Source organism: Gymnodraco acuticeps, unplaced genomic scaffold, assembly GCF_902827175.1.
Source record: "Gymnodraco acuticeps unplaced genomic scaffold, fGymAcu1.1, whole genome shotgun sequence".
Lineage (NCBI taxonomy): Eukaryota > Metazoa > Chordata > Actinopteri > Perciformes > Bathydraconidae > Gymnodraco > Gymnodraco acuticeps.
The window spans coordinates 768,076-788,207 of record NW_022990940.1 but is presented as its reverse complement, the minus strand read 5'-3'; the positions used below and the strand labels follow the sequence as shown (position 1 = coordinate 788,207).

At 38.1% G+C, this 20,132-nt stretch overlaps 2 protein-coding genes across 2 annotated transcripts; both read left to right on the top strand.

Moving 5' to 3' along the window:
• Window positions 1-185: 185 nt before the first annotated feature.
• Window positions 186-6,772, top strand: rab6bb (RAB6B, member RAS oncogene family b). Its single transcript, XM_034234703.1, has 8 exons — window positions 186-394; window positions 2,801-2,859; window positions 3,442-3,495; window positions 4,062-4,167; window positions 4,329-4,440; window positions 4,597-4,690; window positions 5,111-5,177; window positions 5,750-6,772. Exons 1-8 carry the CDS (start codon window positions 325-327, stop codon window positions 5,812-5,814), a joined length of 627 nt encoding a protein of 208 aa, XP_034090594.1. The 5' UTR covers window positions 186-324; the 3' UTR covers window positions 5,815-6,772.
• A 4,891-nt stretch (window positions 6,773-11,663) lies between these two features.
• On the top strand, window positions 11,664-18,012 carry aire (autoimmune regulator). The gene is made up of 13 exons (XM_034234481.1): window positions 11,664-11,796; window positions 11,878-12,024; window positions 12,126-12,191; window positions 12,281-12,403; window positions 12,974-13,089; window positions 13,178-13,299; window positions 13,397-13,466; window positions 13,884-14,021; window positions 14,166-14,284; window positions 15,178-15,259; window positions 15,344-15,436; window positions 16,271-16,376; window positions 17,977-18,012. The coding sequence occupies exons 1-12, from the start codon at window positions 11,664-11,666 to the stop codon at window positions 16,352-16,354; spliced, it is 1,293 nt and encodes a 430-aa protein (XP_034090372.1). The 3' UTR covers window positions 16,355-16,376; window positions 17,977-18,012.
• The last annotated feature ends 2,120 nt before the right edge of the window (window positions 18,013-20,132 follow it).

Genomic DNA, 20,132 nt, shown 5'->3' with positions numbered 1-20,132 from the left:
ACAATAACTGAAAATAAACCATTGACATTTATTCTGTAATCGACCAAACATGTATTTACTTATGTTTCACAGTCGTGCACGTTGTTATTATCTTAAATATACTACACTAAAAACAGTTTCGTTCGATTTCCTATAGAAAGGTGACGAATTAAAATAGGTGAGGTCGCGCAGGCGCAGTAGCTCCGCAGATTGACAGGAGGATGCTGAGCTGCATTCCCATCATTCTGAGAGGAGAGGAGGATCCCCCTGCGCACCCACAACGAAGGAGACGCCGAGCAATAAGAACATATCAAATAATCCAAGTTGAGCTCTTTATCTGCCACCATGTCAGCTGGAGGAGATTTGGGGAACCCCCTGAGGAAATTTAAACTCGTGTTTTTGGGCGAGCAGAGCGGTGAGTCAGATCTTTTGGGAGGTTTCGGTGTTGTCCTCCCATCTATTGCTTAACATGCGTATATGTAGAAGGCCATGTATGTTATCCTTGTTGATTTACAAAGTTTCAGCTGAATCTGAAGGATGTGGCCGGCTTTGTGTAATTTCACGCCCATGGACCCTTGGGCACAATATGTGACTGTAGAAAATCTGATTACCCGAAGAAGTAGAAAAAAAACCGCCTGCATGTAAATGTCACCCTTGGATTTGCTATAACTATCATGACCACTCACTGCTCATTGTACTGAATATCCCTAATGATTGTTTAGTTGGCGCAAATTGTCATAATTCGCATCCTAGCAGGCGATATGAATTCAGATGTTTTGATGTACTGCAGTGACCGACAAAATGCTCAGCCTGTTTTCAGATAACAGCTATAATTCCCTCACATCGCTTATTTCTAACGAGAACAATTGTTTAATCCATTACATGACAGTGTGTAATCATTTCCTCTTCCTCTGGGGTATTTATTTCATTTGGAAAAGATAATCAACAGTCCCCCATGTGTCAGTTCGGGACACACCCTAGGCTGGCGATGTCTGTAGCATCTCTAAAGCTCGCATTCTCCGGTTCGCTCCCACACATAATAAAATATAAACGAGCTTGACAGCGCCACAGCATTATTTCTATGGTTTCAATAAGCCATCTTTTTTTAGGGTGGGGATGACTGTGTGTTATTTAATGTGATGGCACAAATTCGGGAGATCGATAATGGTTTAGCGCTGTAAATCTGCCTGAATACGTGTTCAGACAGCAGACATCCAGAGTGGCAGCAAAGGAACAAACATCCCATACAGTACAGCTGTAGAAAACACATAAATAGGGTTAATATGACAACAGCTTGACTGGTGTCTTACATTGTGAAGCCCCAGTGTGTGTGCTGCATGTCTATGAGGAGGCTGTGTGTCGACTTCGAGCCTCCCTGTGTGTGTGTGTGTGTGTGTGTGTGTGTGTGTGTGTGTGTGTGTGTGTGTGTGTGTGTGTGTGTGTGTGTGTGTGTGTGTGTGTGTGTGTGTGTGTGTGTGTGTGTGTGTGTTTGTGTGGCCTGCGCTGCAATGTTGCTGTCCACGGTGCTGTATCAAGGCCTGGTGTGGCCACTGCCCATCTCTGGATTCAAAAGCACAGCTGTCTGCCCTGAGAGGCTCTGCATGAGGGCCTGGGGCCTGCTGCAGAAGTCCACTGCTCAGTCATGTTGTAGATGTGAAGTAAAATGGTGCTAAAGATGGTGGTAAGATGGGATGTAAATAAGATCCGGCTCACCTTGATCCTCTGAGGAGTCACCATGACTAACACTGCCACACATCCGTCTGCTTTAGGAGGGCCTTGTGCATTTTTTTGTGATAATTATTAGAAACAACTTCTGTTTTTCTCTTTTTTCTTTCATACAAATGTTCCTGATCACCATAAAAGAAAATAGAGCTGAGTCATTAGTCCATCAATCAATCAGGTGGTTAATAAAAAATAAATCTGCAACACATTTTTTCAATATCTAATCTATATGTTATATTTATAGGGACAATTAGATATAGGTTGGACTAAGGCCACATACCACAGCATATGGCCTACTGTGGTTTACAATGCACCCATAGATGGGCCATTATAAAAACATACAACATTTGAAAGTACATACAAAACAAAACATAAACCATCATACAATAATACAAAATGTAAATTAATTTGGTAATCAACAACTCCTTTAAATTAATAGATTGAGTAAAAATGTAATGTGAGGGGTTAGCCTCTTTAAGGTGAGGGTTGCCTGCTAATCTATGTTTTGTATCACTTTAAACTTCTCAGTGTTGATGCGACAAAACATAACATTTGAATTAGTCACCATGGTCGACATTAAAAAGGCATTGACTATGATGAATGGAATAATTACAAAAATGATCTATAGATACTGATGTTAGTTTTAGCACATTTATTTCTTACTTCTTCTCTTTAGAACAGGCAATGTAGTCATTTCTTTGGTCTACTAACATTACAATGAAATGCATTGTGTTGTCATGAAAGGGAGGTTACTTAAAATGAGGTTATTATCACAGATGTTAGCCAACTTAACTCCATATAATATGCATTGTGGATATATGGTAGACACTGAAATGGCAGATTTTTACTTTTCATGTAATATTCTTATTTTGAAATAGAAATGAAATATATTCTTTCTTTTAAAAGTGAAGGTTACAATGACAGTGATTGAATGCTATTGCACATCTTTTAATATCTTTCTGTCACTTCCTGAACACACCAACTGTCATATCGTTATGTTCAATTTACTCAGGAAATTGTATTTTCATAAGAAACCCATATGACTGTTTATAATCTGAAATAACACACAACTAAAAATATACTTCTGTTTCTATTCCAGTGGGGAAAACATCTCTCATTACTAGATTCATGTATGACAGTTTCGACAACACGTATCAGGTAAGACTCGGGCCAGCCTCACAAAAAAGAAGATAATGCATAATACTGCACTGAAGAAGTTACCAAGGACTCCTTGCCTTATTTCTCTAGACAATAGTCTTCTGATGATAGATTAGAATAACACTAGTTATAAGTTATTAAATAAAGCTTTCAATTATATTAAGCCCTTTTTGGTCAAATGGGCAGACTAACAGAATAATGTCAAGTCTGATATGCAAATTCCAAATCAGGGTTTTAAAAAAATGATGTAATTTGCACTGCAGTTATCAAAAGGAAATGCTATGCAATAATAGACTGTTATTAAAAAGAGAAAACAGATTATTCTGTCCCTGCCTTTCTTAGGAGTTCGCTACATACAGTAACAAGTCTGAATGATTGAGCCCTGAGGGTAATACAAATTATATTAGTTTTTTAGTCTGATTCAATTTCAGGGCTTATTGGCTGTTCTTTTTGTGTTTTCCTTCATTTAAACAACAGTCAATCTGCTTTGAACAACTGATGCTGCAGGGAGACATTTAGCTTTTAAAGTCTGTGTAATACTGATGATCTTTTTTGCCCTCCTTTGTTCTTTCTCCACCGCAGGCTACCATTGGAATAGACTTCCTATCTAAGACAATGTACCTGGAAGACCGAACAGTAGGAAGCTTTTAATATCATTTAAAATTCATGTAAACATGTAAAGATGAATTCATGTTTTATAACTAGTGTCGTTTTAAGCCAGCGAACCTCCTGAGCAAGACATTTCCCAATTTCCACTCTGGTTTCACTAATCTCTGATTTGATTTCCTTAATAACTTCTCACTTCACAGACTAACACGATTATACTTAGCTTATTTCTGCTATTAGTCTTTGCTCTTCTAGCCCTAAGAAGTCAAAGTCCTTTCCTGCATGGATCATTTAGCTTGTATTAATAGTATATTTTTGTCAGGATATAAAGCTCTGTAAGCCTGCACAGGAGCTAATACTGGCTTATCACTTTGGATGTGTACTTATACTAAGGCCTGGGTAGTCTGTGTGTAGTATGAAGTTGAAACAGCTACTGAAGTGTGTGTGTGTGTGTGTGTGTGTGTGTGTGTGTGTGTGTGTGTGTGTGTGTGTGTGTGTGTGTGTGTGTGTGTGTGTGTGTGTGTGTGTGTGTGTGTGTGTGTGTGTGTGTGTGTGTGTGTGTGTGTTTGTTTGTTTGTTTGTGGTTGTAAATGCAGGTAAGGCTGCAGCTGTGGGATACTGCTGGGCAGGAGCGTTTCAGGAGTCTCATCCCGAGCTACATTAGAGACTCTACTGTAGCTGTAGTCGTTTATGACATTACAAGTGAGTAGTAATTTACTTATGAGCACGTATGCATTGTCTTGTATGTGTTGATCTGTCTGAAAAACATAACAACCCAGCAAAGAAGCACTATTTTCCCATGGGATTCTAACATAACAACACAAAAAAAGACTGGATTTGAACGAAGAGTCTTGTCTATGCAGATGTGAACTCGTTCCAGCAGACCTGCAAATGGATCGATGACGTCCGGACAGAGAGAGGAAGTGACGTCATCATCATGTTAGTCGGCAACAAAACAGATCTGGAAGAGAAGAGGTGAGTATGTCAAATACAACATTTAGCTAATGTAGTCTTTGACAGGAGGATATTTTGTTTACTGAGCAGAAAGCAAGTCGTAAAAGTCAACATGTCAGTACTGAATAAATTATGCTTCGATGTCATGTTGCTGAGCCTGGCCTGATTTTCTTGCAGGCAAATCATGATTGAGGAAGGAGAGCAGAGAGCCAAAGAATTGAACGTCATGTTCATCGAGACCAGTGCCAAGACAGGCTGCAATGTCAAACAGGTGAACCCCGCAGTTTCACCATATTTCTCAGCATTTTGGCCATCATTATTCCAAGCTTTTTCTGCCACTCCTTTGTCTATCCAAGGCGATTCAGATACTAACTTGGTGTGCACATCCGATAATAGTGGGTGCGGTGCAAACGTAGCAAACAAAGGAAAAAGACAGTTAGCCTATACATATTGCAACCTCTACAAAACAGAGCTGGGATGTTACTTAAGACTTGATAAAAAGATTAAATGATTCATTCTATATGTAAAACTAATTATATCTTCACAAAGAGTCTGGAGTTCATAAAGGATAAATGTAACCCTCCTACTCTTGCTATCTCTTAAATGCTCTCTCCGTTTACTTTGCCCTCTATGTTCATCTTCTTTTTGAATCCCTAACCCTCCCTCCTCTCCTCCTTTTCTCTCCTCATAGCTGTTTCGTCGTGTTGCAGCAGCCCTACCTGGAATGGAAAGTTTGGACGATGCAAATCCTGAAGGCAGTATCCTTTATAGCCGCTGTGAATTGCTGTGCCAAGAGCTACACAGCCAAGAAACAGGCAGCTTATTTTTAATCTCTTAGAGGTTGTTGGCACTAGTACAAACAGACCGCCCAGCCTACTGTCTACTGAGGCATCAGCCATTAAAGCTTTTTTGCCTAATTGAGGAAATGCATAGAGCCAAGAAAGTAGTGTGGATGCAAAGGAACAGCACCACATAGTGGTCGTCTGGGAAGTGACACACATTGAGGATATGTGATGGAGGATGGATAAGGGAGTAATTGAAAAGAGATACTTATCAATACATGTAAATTATTAATGGAAACATTATACATGGGACTACTTCATTCAATTCCTGTAATCTGATCATTCAAAGCTCTATAACTAGTTTTTTCCTTTTTTATTACAGCCGATCAAGTATTCAGTACATACTATGCAGAGAATGTACATACATATGTTTAGGAACATATGCAATTGAAGCACATTTTAGGCACTAATTTAAAGCATTTCCCATCAATAATATTTGACATTTCTCTCACCTATCACCTGACTTTCCTTAACTCCTTTCTTCCCAGTGATTGACATCAAGCTGGTGAGACCGGCAGAGCCCTCTGTCCCCGAGGGCGGGTGCTCTTGTTAATGCAGAGCTGACATCGGACAGCTCCCTTCACACCATAGGCTTGTTGTGTTGCTTACTACTGGTTAGCTTCCAGTTGACTTCTCTAATTGGATATAGGATGCGGGCCTTGTATCTGATTGGACAAATCAAATGTTATCTTTCAGTCTTGTTCAGTTGTAAAATATTGTATACTTTGTCAATATGTAAGTGACTGGAGGAGAAAAGAAAAAAAAAAAAGCCCAACCAAATGAGGAAATAAAAAACGAACAAAAACAGTTTTGGAAAAATGAAAAACGGGACAACCAACGGAATTCTTTTCGCTGTTATGTTTTGTATTTTTTATATATAAAAAGGGAAATCACCAAAAATGATGCCTGAACACAGAGGAAGAAATAGTGGGGGGTCGGCCACTCTCAATGGCCGAACACGTCTGAATGTCTGCAGCACGCATGCACGTTGATCTGATCTTTGACCTTTGGCCTGCCATCCAGGGTCTCCACACTCTGGAAGGAGGTTGACTATCTTAGAATGTTTTATAGCATCTCTCTATAGCATCTCATGACAAAATGTATCTCACTTGATATTCCCACAAGAGTCAACTTTCAGTAGGTTCACCTTACAGTAGCTGTGAAAATGTGGCACTCTATCTCTCTATGGGTTTAACTTTTATAGAACAAACTGTACTGTGGTTGAAAAAAAAAAGTAATACAATACAACTTAATATCACAACTCCCACTCCCTTCAAACACTCCTGTACCCTTTCCTCAAACCCTCTCTCCTTCCCAGTCTCCCGATCCCTTCATCCCGTTAATACACATATAACGATCCACTGTAATGCACTGCACTGTATATAATAATGTAATATGTATGTTGTGAACGTCCCTCTGTAGAAGTGGTCCTTGTTCACCAGTATGAATAATGTAATAATGTTTAATGATTAATAAATTACAGATTAAAGGGCTTCACTCTCCTAACCATTTACCTGAAAGCAAAATGGTCTATTTAATCTATGATTTTATTTTTGGTTTTACGGATACTTCTTACACAAAGTTTTACATCCCTGTAGTAGGCTATTTAGGAAACAACTAAGACAAATAGAATAGGCCTACCTCATATAAGTATAGGCTTTCTCTAAAAACACACATTTCATAATGTAGGCCTACATATTTTTGAGTATCAACAAATGCCCCTCTATGATTTTGATTAGCTGTTTGCCAAGCAGCACTGTTGTCATTAGCTCATAGTTAGCAAACGTTAGTATCTAGTTCATTACAGTATCCACATGTTAACGTTGATACAAACAGACACAGTTAAACTATTTAACATTTTCGGAAGTAAACTTTTCTGCTATATCACCTAGACTCCTAGAGGTTGACGAGAAGGAAGACCACTCTCATATCTGTCAATTCAACTGGACATGGTATGGTTAGCTTAGCAACAATACTGAAAACGGTGAAATAGCTAGCCTGCCTCTTTCCAGAGGTGACACTATCCAGTCAATACATGTTGGGGTAAGTCACTGGCTGCTGCAAGAAAGTTTTGCACATAAGCAATTAGGCATTTATGCTAGCCTATAGTATGGAAGCCTGTTTGCGCCACAGGAAAAAAAAAAAAAGAAATCCTGTAAGTCAATATTTTGACTTACTATCTCATTATATTGACTTAGCTATCTCATTATATTGACTTAGCTATCTCATTATATTGACTTAGCTATCTCAATATAATGACTTATTATAATTTGTATTTTATTTGTTATTGAAACAATGTCAAATACAGAATAAATAGACATATATAGACATCAATGTTCATCATATAAGCGGTACAACTTTATATTAAGGTACACAAATTCACCATCAACTAGTTGTTAATTAACATGCATATTAGTAGTATATTGGCTCTTTATTAGTCATTATAAAACACTTATTAATACCTTATATTACAAACTCAGACACTTAGGATGTAGGACCCAATTGCAAGACCCGGGAGACAGAGGTAAAGTATTGGTAGGATACTTTATTTTCCAAAATACAGCAAAAAAAGGGTCACTAACTAATCTCAGGATGAGATGACAAAAAATGAGAACAAAAAGAAAATAGCTCACGTGGTGAGGAACAAAACTTTTCACGAGTACAAAAAAGAGCATAGACCTGACCAAGGCAAAAGACAAGGAGCATAGATAGACCTGACCAAGGCCATAGACAAAACGTATAGACCTGAACATGACATGAGACAAAAACGAACTGACACTGAATACTGGGAGACAGGGGAATTTAAACACAGGGTAACAAGACACAGGTGGGAACAATCAGGGGCGGGGCTGACGCTGATGAGCAGAAGGGATGACAGGTGAAAACAATCAGGAAATTAGACACACCACGGAAACTAACGACAGACAGGAAAACACGGGGAGAAAGACCAGACAATACACAGGGAGGAAAACATGACAAGGAGAACAGAAAAACACCCACTACCAGACACACAAACTTAAAACCGTGACACTTATTCTACATGATCCTATTCTACAAGTAATCTGTGTATGTTACACTTGCATGTATGAGATCATTAAGTGCCTTGTAACTTATTTTTTTATAGTTTCACTCCGTTTGAATGTCAGTGGACTGCAAATAAGTCAATAAAGGAGCATGGCTGCTCATTCCCATGGCTCTCAAAAGAGTTTGGCTGGCTGTTTAATCTATGTTCACACTGAGACAGGACAACACAGAGAGAGAACAGTACACCTATTGTGTAAGTACATACAAGCAGGTCACACAGTATGATCACAAATACATAAACTCTGTTAAAAATCAGTTTTATTAAAAAGTAGAGGCTGCATATATGTTCTCAGCTTTGGAGAAACTTGACATGTTTTGGTATGTGTCTGAACCTCTCTTTCGCGGTTTATTAATAAAACAGATATTTCAACGTGAGCCTACTTTGTTCATGTACTGTTGAGGTTAATTCCAGTAGTTGTGTGCTATAATGTATTTACAAAGTGTGAGTGTGAAGAGGAGGCGACTTTAGAATAGGGAACCTGTTCAGGTCAATTAAAGTCAAACTACTAGCTTATTGATCTTAGATAGAAATACCTCATTTTGAGTTATTTAGACATATTGAACAGAGCATATTAAGACCAAAACTCATGTACAACAACTTCCTTTCTTGCAATAAATAAGGACTAATTAGAGGGTTATTGAGGGAAAACTCTCAACTAATGGCTTATTACTTGTAGAATATGGTCATGTAGAATAAGGCATTAATAAATGTTTTATAATGACTAATAAAGAGCCAATATACTGCTAATATGCATGTTAATTAACAACTAGTTGATGGTGAATTAAGTCAATATATTGAGATGGCTAAGTCAATATAATGAGATAGCTAAGTCAATATAATGAGATAGCTAAGTAGATATATTGAGATAGCTAAGTAAATATATTGAGATAGCTAAGTCAATATATTGAGATAGCTAAGTAGATATAATGAGATAGCTAAGTCAATATATTGAGATAGCTAAGTCAATATATTGAGATAGCTAAGTAGATATAATGAGATAGCTAAGTCAATATATTGAGATAGCTAAGTCAATATAATGAGATAGCTAAGTAGATATATTGAGATAGCTAAGTAAATATATTGAGATAGCTAAGTCAATATATTGAGATAGCTAAGTAGATATAATGAGATAGCTAAGTAGATATATTGAGATAGCTAAGTAAATATATTGAGATAGCTAAGTCAATATAATGAGATAGCTAAGTAGATATATTGAGATAGCTAAGTAGATATAATGAGATAGCTAAGTCAATATATTGAGATAGCTAAGTCAATATAATGAGATAGCTAAGTAGATATATTGAGATAGCTAAGTAAATATATTGAGATAGCTAAGTCAATATATTGAGATAGCTAAGTAGATATAATGAGATAGCTAAGTAGATATATTGAGATAGCTAAGTAAATATATTGAGATAGCTAAGTCAATATATTGAGATAGCTAAGTAGATATAATGAGATAGCTAAGTCAATATATTGAGATAGCTAAGTCAATATATTGAGATAGCTAAGTCAATATAATGAGATAGCTAAGTAGATATATTGAGATAGCTAAGTCAATATAATGAGATAGCTAAGTCAATATAATGAGATAGCTAAGTCAATATAATGACTTCCTGTGGCGCAAACAGGCTTCCATACTATAGTGAGCCTTAACTGATTTTTGAACGACAATTAACTGAAACATTAGAGCATCATTGAAATAATGCAAATATGTTTGACGTTGTGTTGAAACATCCATGCTATAGAAACTAATACGGTCAAAGTGCAGGTGAAGTAGTTTTGGGACTCTATGGTATGCCCACTACTTAATGACCATTTGCAATGGCTTTTAAAGTTAACCTTAACAATGTTTTTGTATCTTTAGTGAGAGCCCTGTGGTCCCTTATGAACATTTAAATAAAGTGATACATTGTTTGACAGATAACAGCAATCATCAGAAAAGTACCCTAACATTCATTTTAATTTAGAAAAGGCTCGCAAGAAGAAAAATAATAGAACATATTGCTCCAGTGTCTTTTATTGTTGTTAAGTATTAATCAAAACAACAATAATGAAAATAATATAATAGAAGAAACTGCACAGTTTGGAAAGGCTGTCTTTATTGGTCTTGACTGTACAAAGAATAAAGTTACACAGCAACAGCAACCAACCATGTCATCAATATGTCGATCAGTGAATTGTTTACAGTGTTAATTTTGTTATAATTATTGCACCAATCCTGAGCTCCACACAGTGAGTCAGTGTCTGAACATCTGATAGTTATGGGGAAGTTGTGGTGGAAAGAACCTTTTAAGAAGGAAACTGTCACATGACATTTTAAAGACACTTGCACCAAGTCTTCCCAATACAAGAGGACAGGTATTCCCCTAGATGGACAGCTTCTCATACAACCCCCATGAGGGTCAACAGATGGAAGGAGACAGTTATTGCTGTTAGTGGACACATGAACTCCGCAGAGACACACTCAGACAAGAGGTCGAGGGGGAATTGGTTCGATTTCCACAATGGTGAAACCTTTGTGAAAACCTCAGCCAGTCGAAATCAGTGGCATCAGTGCTATACATTTGCATGGTAATACGCTAGAGTTGCAACAAATGCCCCTCAAATATGGTGATGTATTTCTTTTTTGATGAGGGCCAAAAAAAAAACATTTAAAGACATCGCCTTGGACAAGCTGATGGCATTTTTCAGTTTTTACTAACGTTATTTATATTTCATATATTAGTAGACTAAATAATAAATCTTGAAAATAATCAGCCAATGTATCAATACTGAAGTAATCGTTAGCAGGAAACGACACACCTGTGCACAATGTTCCTCCCTGAGAAGGACACACCTCTTCCATCCAAAGTACTTCTTGTATGATCTCGGATCACTTTGGAGTTGATTCACACACAAAGTGGATCATGTCCAGAGTGGAAGCTTTTCGGGACACAAACCTCCGCTCCATGCTGAGGGGGCTGCGGACAGATATCGCCATGGCTGTAGACGACCCTTTCCCTCTTGTCTACGGGTTGGTGGACAAAAATATCATCACTGACCAACTACTGAAGGTAAGTACAACATTATTTTTTCACTTTGATTACAATCATTTGCCATTTTCGACACAATCACACACTGAAAAGCAATGTCATGACTAAGTGATAAGGATGCCTTTTTCCTCTTTATTATTCTCCTGTTGATTTGTAATTTAGACGATGATCCAGGAACACCTTTTTAGATTGTGACATCAATTCAGACTGAAGAGTTCACACACCCCCTGTTGTTTATAGGACACTCTGGAGAAGGAAGGCAGTGAGGGGATCCATAAGGCCATGTACTCCCTGCTGTCCTGGGTCCTGGAGCAGAGCAGATCCACCATCCAGGCCTTCTGGAGCAACCTGTCAAAAGACTACAACCTGGACAGCTACCCTAAACTGCAGACGCTACTCACTAACCTACACTCCAGTGTGTAACATTCAAGTTTCACCAACATATTTATCAAAAGTTATAGTATTCATTTATCATTTGCTGACATTTTTTGGACAGAATGGGATGCTGCAGGTGCCAGAGGTGAGAAGAAATTGTCTAAAAACACAAAAACACCTCACATCAAGAAGAGGAGCCACGAGGACAGAAAGACAAACTCACACAATCTGCAACCTCAGTATCATGCCAAGACAAGCGATGGAACAGGTTATTTCCCATAATGCATCTCCTCTGACTCTGATTTCTAACTAAGAACATGTTAAAGCTGATGATGATGATGATAATGATGATGTGTGTGATTTTTCCAGGGGGCAAAGTAAGACTGTACAGAGTGAAGAGTGGAGCTGCAGCCCCACGGCCAACGTCTGGAAATAGTAATTTACAAATCAGTTATATTTTCTACATTAGATGTAAATATAATTATTTAATATTACAGAAACATTGAACCCTAGTTCTGCCACAGATGCGGTGTCGTCTTCTGTCCAGAGACCAGTCGCTGTGTCCTCCTCTTCCTCCTTAGCTGAGCTGCCAGTCAGCCATGACGCCACAGAGAAGATCCATATCCAACAGATGTTTGTTTCACATGGTAAGCCTGGTTACTTTTATGGCTACAAATATCGATAGAACTACCCAGCAGGTTGGAAGGGTAACTTTACAAAAGGAATCCAAGACATTTATTTATTACCTGTTGAAAAAAAAATCATAAACCTTATCCAACACTCACCATATAAAAGTATCCTGAATACTTGATTTACATGTAGGCTGATGATGGATTTTTTTGGAGTATTAAAGTTTCTGAATGTGTCGCACAGATCTAACCATCACTTGTCTGGGCCAGTAGCAAGATACAAAGGAGAATCTGCAGAATAACTATTCTTTCTGTATCGCCTGGCCTTAACAAGACAAATATAGTGTAGCAAACTAGATTTTGTGTATATTCTGTTTGATACAAGTACAAAATAAAAAAAAACTGCAAATCCACAGTTTAGTGAAAGTAAATGTGTATCTTTCTGATGATTATGATATTCAAATCAAGAATTTGACTTTGCTTAAATTATATTGAATCATTGAAATGATGCATCGATCTAGATCTAATAGCGAAATAAGCAACTACTATTTTTTAAATAAATGTTAAAAAACCGTTGTCATTTAACAGGAACTGTCAGACAGTGCAGACAAGCTGGTGAACAGTTTTACCCTGAGAAGACAAATGGAGCATCCCAAGCTGCTGAGAACATGTTTAACCACCAGGGGGAGGCACACACAGGCATGGTAGAGATCCTCTCAGCATTCACTCATTCACATGTCTGTCCTTTGAAGCTGCTTTTGTGTCCTAAGTGTTTTGTATCTCTGTGTTTAGGCTCAGTATAATGATGATGAGTGTGCAGTGTGTAAGGACGGGGGGGAGCTGATTTGTTGTGATGGATGTCCTCGAGCTTTTCATCTGACCTGCCTTCTCCCTCCACTCACGTCTATACCGTGGTGAAAAACCAAAGATTTGTCTCTGTGTCATTTGTTGTTATGTCAAGTTCTGCTTTGTAAAGAAGTTTAAATCTTAAGTTACATGTTTTATTTGCAGTGGCACGTGGCAGTGTGACTGGTGCTGTGGCAACACAGTGAAAGGAGAGAATGCCCATCTGCCTTTACAAGTAAGTATCTGAAGGATATATAAAAAACAAATATATATATATTTAATGCATACATTATAATTGTTTGTATTTAGTGATTATATTTGTATTAAAAAGTTTCCACACAACATGATGTATAATATTTTCAGATCATAATGGTTATTCTTTGATGACTAGATCTGCTTCCTAAAATAAATATATACAGTTATCTTCATGATGTTGAGATAGTTGGTTAGTTAATCAGTTGTTTAATTGGTTTTGTATTCTAGTATAATACATGTATTTTTGTTGTTATGGACATCACAGTAGCATTAAATACTCTCCTTTTAAAATATGTATTATCTGATGATACAATTGTATTAAAAGATTAGTTTTTAGACTGAATGGTTTGTGATATTTTTCCAGTACTGATCATGGTCATAATATTTGATATTACAGCCACTCATTGCCCAGACGCAGCAAACCACCACAAGCTCCAGTAACTCCATCATGGACGTCTCCTTCTTCTCCTCGCTCTCATCCTCGGCTCTTACGGCTGTCGCAGCTCCTACAAATGAGCTGAGTGGCATGAGCCAGGTAAAGACTCTGTGATCTGCTTGGTGACCCTTCATATTGTCACCCATTTTGTCACACTTGTTAAACAATAACTCTGCTATTACTTCCTCTGACCATTTGGTAATTCTGTGCTGTTCTCTAAAATTGCATCACATGTGAGTCCAGTGTTCAGGTGGAGAGCTGCTCAGTGTGAGGGAGGTGTGCAGTGTTTGTAACCGAGGAGGAGAGCTGACTCACTGCCTCCAGTGTTTGCAGCGCTTCCACACACACTGCCTCTCCTCCAAGTAAGACACTCCTCACTATCATCTCCTCTATACCTTTTCAGAAGATGACATGCATACTTCCCACAAACGTGACATTTCTAATCTCAGCCTCAATGTGATCCATGCATCAGTGTGTAATGTCCTCACTGATAAAGACCTTCCTCTGGACTCCCGTTTGTGTTTGTATTGATCAACAATGTGCATTAACGCTCTGATCCTTATCTTGCTAATGGTGACTAATGGGTTTAAAATGGACAGTTGCAGCAGGGTTTGCAGTACACTGTATACTCATGATCTGATTATGAGACAATGGGCCCCTGGGCACAAACATGTAAAAGGACCCCACCCCTCCTACATACAGTAAGAACAAGAGCCAGAGATGTGGTTGTTTGGGTCTTGGCTTGTTGTGTGCCTCTTTGTGGACTTTCTGTGTCTCTTGTGACTTCCCGATAAGAAATCTCTGCAGTAACTTCAATCAGAGGCTCTGGCCCACTAGGTCCTTTAAGTAATCTGTCCATGTGTATAATGCAGATAAAGATCAATGATATATCTCAATATTACCAGAGAAACAGAGAACAAATGAAACCTTGGTGATGATCTCATGTACCAATTTGACTGTTGTCTAAGTGCTTTTGTGTGATAGTTGGTGATGAAGTTAAGATTCCTTTACCATTTTTAGCAGAGCATGAAATGTTACCTGAAACCTTTTTTGGAGTTTGCAGCATTTTATAAATGCCATTTGATTTCAAATCATTGCATAATACGTTTGACATGATGAGCAAACAGTTCAGTCTTCCATCTGAAACCTATTGCTCTGTTATCCTCAGGAGTGTTGCTCATCACATATTGATTGAAGGTAACATTCTTTACACAGAAACACTCTGACTCACCATCTGTGTCTCTGTGTGTGTTAGAGGGAGATCCATTTGCTCGTCCTGCTCCGGGCCCTGGGGCGGCTCCGCAGGGAGGGAGGCTGAATCATCCAGAGTCCTACAGGTGTGTCTGCACGTGTGTGTACACATGATATATACACCTTCGTTATCTGACTGTGATTGATTGTAATCTCGTGTGTGTGTCCAGCTCGCCCCAGGGGTTCATGATCAGAGCCCCCCCGTCCCTGAGCCCGGCCTCCACAAAGATGAGCTGGACTCCATCCTGGGAGACGTGAGTGAGGCACAGTTATGTCGAAAAAACAGATGTAGACATGATATATGAATACATCATACAGCCATGCATGTCACAGACAAGATGACTGCACAGGGAGGGAGTTGTCATGAAGCTGCTTGTGTTTCCACAAAACAGCGCCTCTTTATCAAACTGAAAATAAAAACACATCATAGGTAGTGTGTGCTGAGAAAGATTCAAACAGTTTTAAATCTTACACATTTATTTTGTACTATAAGCTAACACTGCTGCGTTTAAGGTGTGATGATTAAGTTCTTGCCCATGCAATATTACAACAGTTTCATTAAGTTTAGGTAAGATTTAATGAATGTCAGATTCATTAACAGCCATTGTTCTAATAGTACCAATATCCTCTTTGTTAGTTGTTGAAAACAGAATAGATCATTTGTGTTTCTCTCCTTCTGGTTGTAAAAATGATTTTGCACTCAAAAAACTATAAATTCTTAACCAGATTTATATATAAGGATTAGACCTTTTCAGGGCCTCATATTCACCTCATCTATCTAAAGTTGTGGTTCAAATACATAACTCTAACACATTAAGGATGTAAGATGATTATAACGAGGACATATTTGATTTTGTTTCCTGGCTGAACCTTTCAGTTGACTCAGATCCACATGGAGGAAGAGTCAACTGAGTCAACTGACAGTATATGCCCTGATGTACTGTCATTTAATAACAGCAGTAATAATCTGATAAAGATCGTAACATTATCGTTGTCATGGACATCATATTGTACATGTTTGCCAAATGACGTCACCAGGACTCTGCCTTTTGTCCAGAGATTGATCCGGCTGTTTGTTTCTGCTCTCTGGGTCTCAGCAGGGGTCCATTGACAGCATCTTGCAGTGGGCTTTCCACAACATCTCTCGGCCCCTCCCCGACTCCCAAGGGTGCTTCCAGTGACCGACAGACCGCCTGCTCTCATGTAGGAAATCTCACATGGGGAGGTTATGCCGTAAAGTAACAATAATGACTTAAACATGGATAATTAAATGCAGACTATGAAGTAAATGTCTGTTAGGGGCTGATTTCACATCATTATTTGTTTTAATATTTTTTAAATCTCTTTCTTTTTCAAGTTAAAACATTGCATCCTCTCAAATTACACATTTTAGATAATATGTTTGTTCATAGATATTTTATCGGGGACCCTTCTGACCCTCCTGCTCCTGCCCTCTGTGCAATGTGTTTGTACCATGATGCCTTTGAGTTCCACTCGCTTTATTTCAAACAGCACTCAGCAGTGTTTGAATAACACTAGTATTCTTTTTCTGGAGCTTTTACTTGAACAAATCTTATTTAGGAACATGAACCATGTGGGCAATGTATGGACGGAAATAACAGAGCTCTTAAAACGCTTGATTTTCAACATTCAACCCTCTGCAAGAAAACATTTCCTAATACCGCAGGACATACTTTTGTTGATATTGTTATAAGTGTCACAAGTCCGCGATAAATCTAACTATTGAAACAAACTGAGATATAGTGAGCTTTGTACTTTGTGTCTCAGATGTTGTGCGCCTTGCCCGGTTGTTATAATGCTTGAACCAAAGGACATTATTGCGTGATATGAAGTTAGATCGACTTTTTTTTCATGCTTTTCAGCTTCAATCTTCACTCCATCCTATTTAAGAATCGTCACAACAAGACTTATCGTGCAGGACGTGGGGTCAGCATTGACGTAGGGGACTGTCAGTTAGCCTTGGACATCTTTTGCAAACTTTTCTTATCAAACTGGAATTCATGTACGTTTAAAAAAACATTTCTAAAAAGCCATACAACTAGAAGTGAATCATTTATCTTTTCTTATGTCTTACCTGTTCCCCCATATGTGAATGTGTTTATTTTGAAGAAGGCAGTGTTGGAGGAGTTATTTTTCTCACTGGTTAACAATTTAAAATCAGTTAGCACACTAATGTCAGAGGACGTCGGTTTCTCATCCCAGAAAATTATAATAAAGACAATGCAAACTTTCACACATGCACAAAGATTCCAGATTCACACGTTACACCAGATGGTTTCAATAGGATGAGGTATGCAAGCTGAGAAATGCCTCTGTTTAACAGGAATTCCTTGAAGACTATCACTTAGATGTGGAATGTTGTTTTTGTCATGGGATTCAAGAGTTTTAGCATGACTGCCAGAGGGATGGAGCTCGGCCAGGCAGATTTTTCTCCCCTCGGTATTCGGTTGCCATGGCTCTCAGCTCCTACAGGCCCAAAACAGAGGATGATAAACACGTTCCTATGTGTGTCTGTTTGTTTATGAATCCACTTTCTAAATGGTTCATGAAACATCCTGCATACTTTAGGGCTGTGGATCCCTGCAGGGAAAGCAACATCACTGACAGAGATACAAAAGTTGTATTTGAATCTTTCATATAGAGAACATCTGACATACATTGGTGTCAATTATGTGTAAATGTCACTTAGTTAGCACTGCTGTACTCTGTCTTAATAAGTCACTAAACTAACAATATTTCTCCTTCTGTTTTTTTCTCCTGGCAAACCCCTTCTCACCACTAGATGGCATCCACCTGATTGATGGGATGTAACACTCATCTATTCTGCAGTACTTCACTGAACTCAAGCAACCGTCAAACTGTGATAAGGAAAGTATTTCCTTTTACAAAACAACGTTTGTGTTGAGTTGTGTGAATTTCCCTGATTTAATCCAAATAAAGAGATACTTGTCCCAACTATTTAGAACAAACTATATGTCCTACTTTGTGTTTGTCTAATTTAATAGATTTGCGAAAATTGAATTCTAAGACGTACAATGCAATATACAGTAAATGTATTGATGCATAAGTTATAGCAATAACACAATACTCTGGAATAGGCTGCTGTCTTAGCAAACATGCTTTTACTTTTAAATGTTTTGCTCCTAATTATTTTGTACTTATATTTAAATTGTAAAATATCTTATGTCTGCAGCTGTTTTTTTCCTGTGAATTGATGCTTTTGACTGATGTTCACTTTATCACAGAGTTTTAAAGTATTTAGAAGTCTGAGTGCATAAATATTTGGTGTATTATGATGTACTTTGTGTTAGGATTCTTGCTTATCACCTCTGTTGCATCATCTCTTCCTTCTAATCTTGCATATCTTATGTCCCGCCCCGCTGCATTCCTGTATGATGTCCAATGAAACAAACATGTCACCAATAGTGTTATGTGTAGTTCATGGCCTCGGTCATCATGTACGCACTTCTGCCAGATGCTGCTTTGAAGAAATAGTTTGACATTTTGTGCCCCATGCTTTCTTTCCAAGAGTTGATGACACAACCTCTAAAGCTCACACATTTGTGTGAGACTTGGATACACAGATTTCTTAAATATGGTAATAGTTTACAAAAAAGAAAATACACAACACTTTCAACAGGCTTAATCTAAATCTCTTAACATGTACATTCTGTCTGTTCCATTAGTGTAAAGACATATTTTTGAATTTATATTGGGAGTGATTCTCAGATGACCGTTTCTTGTTTGGAAAGTCAAAAAACTGGAGTTCCAATAATTAGTAAGACACGTATAAACAGTCAGTTTCTGTGAAGGTTAAATTCCTTGAACACACATATCCTGTTACAACTCTATTGGCCACAGGCGAGGAATTCTTTGGAAAACTGTAATAGATGAAATTCCCACGCTTTGTGCATCCTCTCCTCACATTTTTGTGCACTTCATAAGTGTGGGCAGCGGTCCAGTGTGTGTTCCTGCTGATGGTTTCTGAGAGGTGAAGCCTGCACTTCCAGTCAGGACCCTTCGCCTTTCCCTCATGCTATTGTTGTGGGCAGGAAACTGCGAGAGGCCCTCCATTGTCTTGGCTCAATCTTCAGAGCAGAAAGTGTAACTCCCTGAAAGTCATAAGAGCTGGAACACTTTGGAAGTTACTTTGCAGTAGCAAAATATTGGCAAACTAGACAGTCTACTTTTTCATAATATGTGAAATATCTTCATAACTAAAGGAACCTTTTTTGTTAATATATTTTTCAACAAAGCAGTCATCTGAAGGTCATTTGTATGTTCCCCCTTTTGAAGAGAACATATAGGATGTTTATTAGATAGGTTGCTTTATTTATTATTTACATTCTCTAAGAGCTGCCTTTTGTTATAAACAGGCTTTTAAAGTTATTTTGGCTCAGTGCTTTCTCTGAAGTCACAGAAGGCTGAGGTGATAGATGCTTTAATGACAGGATAATAAAAAATGACTTAGATAATATCAATTCATAAAATGTGATTAGCAAACAGTATATTAAGCTGTCAAACCCCTATCACCACCGGCTGAAACATGCTGATCACAACATCATTTTCTTGAGCATTAATAATCCAGTAATATAATGTAAATATGTATGCAACGTGCTGAAAGGGGCCAATCTGCAAAGTGAGTATTTTAAATTTTGATAACAAATATATGTAATATATATTTCAAAGTTTATTAGTGTATTTTATTGCAATTCATTTTAAAGTTTTCCTTTGCAACGTTTGTATCTAGTGAAATGTTCCAGGTCCAACATTCCTGCGTTGCATAAGAGAGGTCTGAAGTCAATAAGGTCTGAGTTCTTATTTGTGTTTCTGATTTCACTGAAGTATATCAGAACATAATGTAAGCTGGGGGTGAACACACTGCCAATGCACACACACACACACACACACACACACACACACACACACACACACACA

Excerpts from the sequence above, each read along its gene's own strand:
- rab6bb (XM_034234703.1), top strand. The coding sequence starts at position 325 with ATGTCAGCTGGAGGAGATTTGGGGAACCCCCTGAGGAAATTTAAACTC. Across the intron at positions 395-2,800 it reads GTTTTTGGGCGAGCAGAGCG|TGGGGAAAACATCTCTCATT; the intron begins GTGAGTCAGATC and ends TTTCTATTCCAG. Across the intron at positions 5,178-5,749 it reads CGATGCAAATCCTGAAGGCA|TGATTGACATCAAGCTGGTG; the intron begins GTATCCTTTATA and ends CTTTCTTCCCAG.
- aire (XM_034234481.1), top strand. The coding sequence starts at position 11,664 with ATGTACTCCCTGCTGTCCTGGGTCCTGGAGCAGAGCAGATCCACCATC. Across the intron at positions 11,797-11,877 it reads ACTCACTAACCTACACTCCA|AATGGGATGCTGCAGGTGCC; the intron begins GTGTGTAACATT and ends TTTTTTGGACAG. Across the intron at positions 13,090-13,177 it reads GGGAGGCACACACAGGCATG|GCTCAGTATAATGATGATGA; the intron begins GTAGAGATCCTC and ends CTCTGTGTTTAG.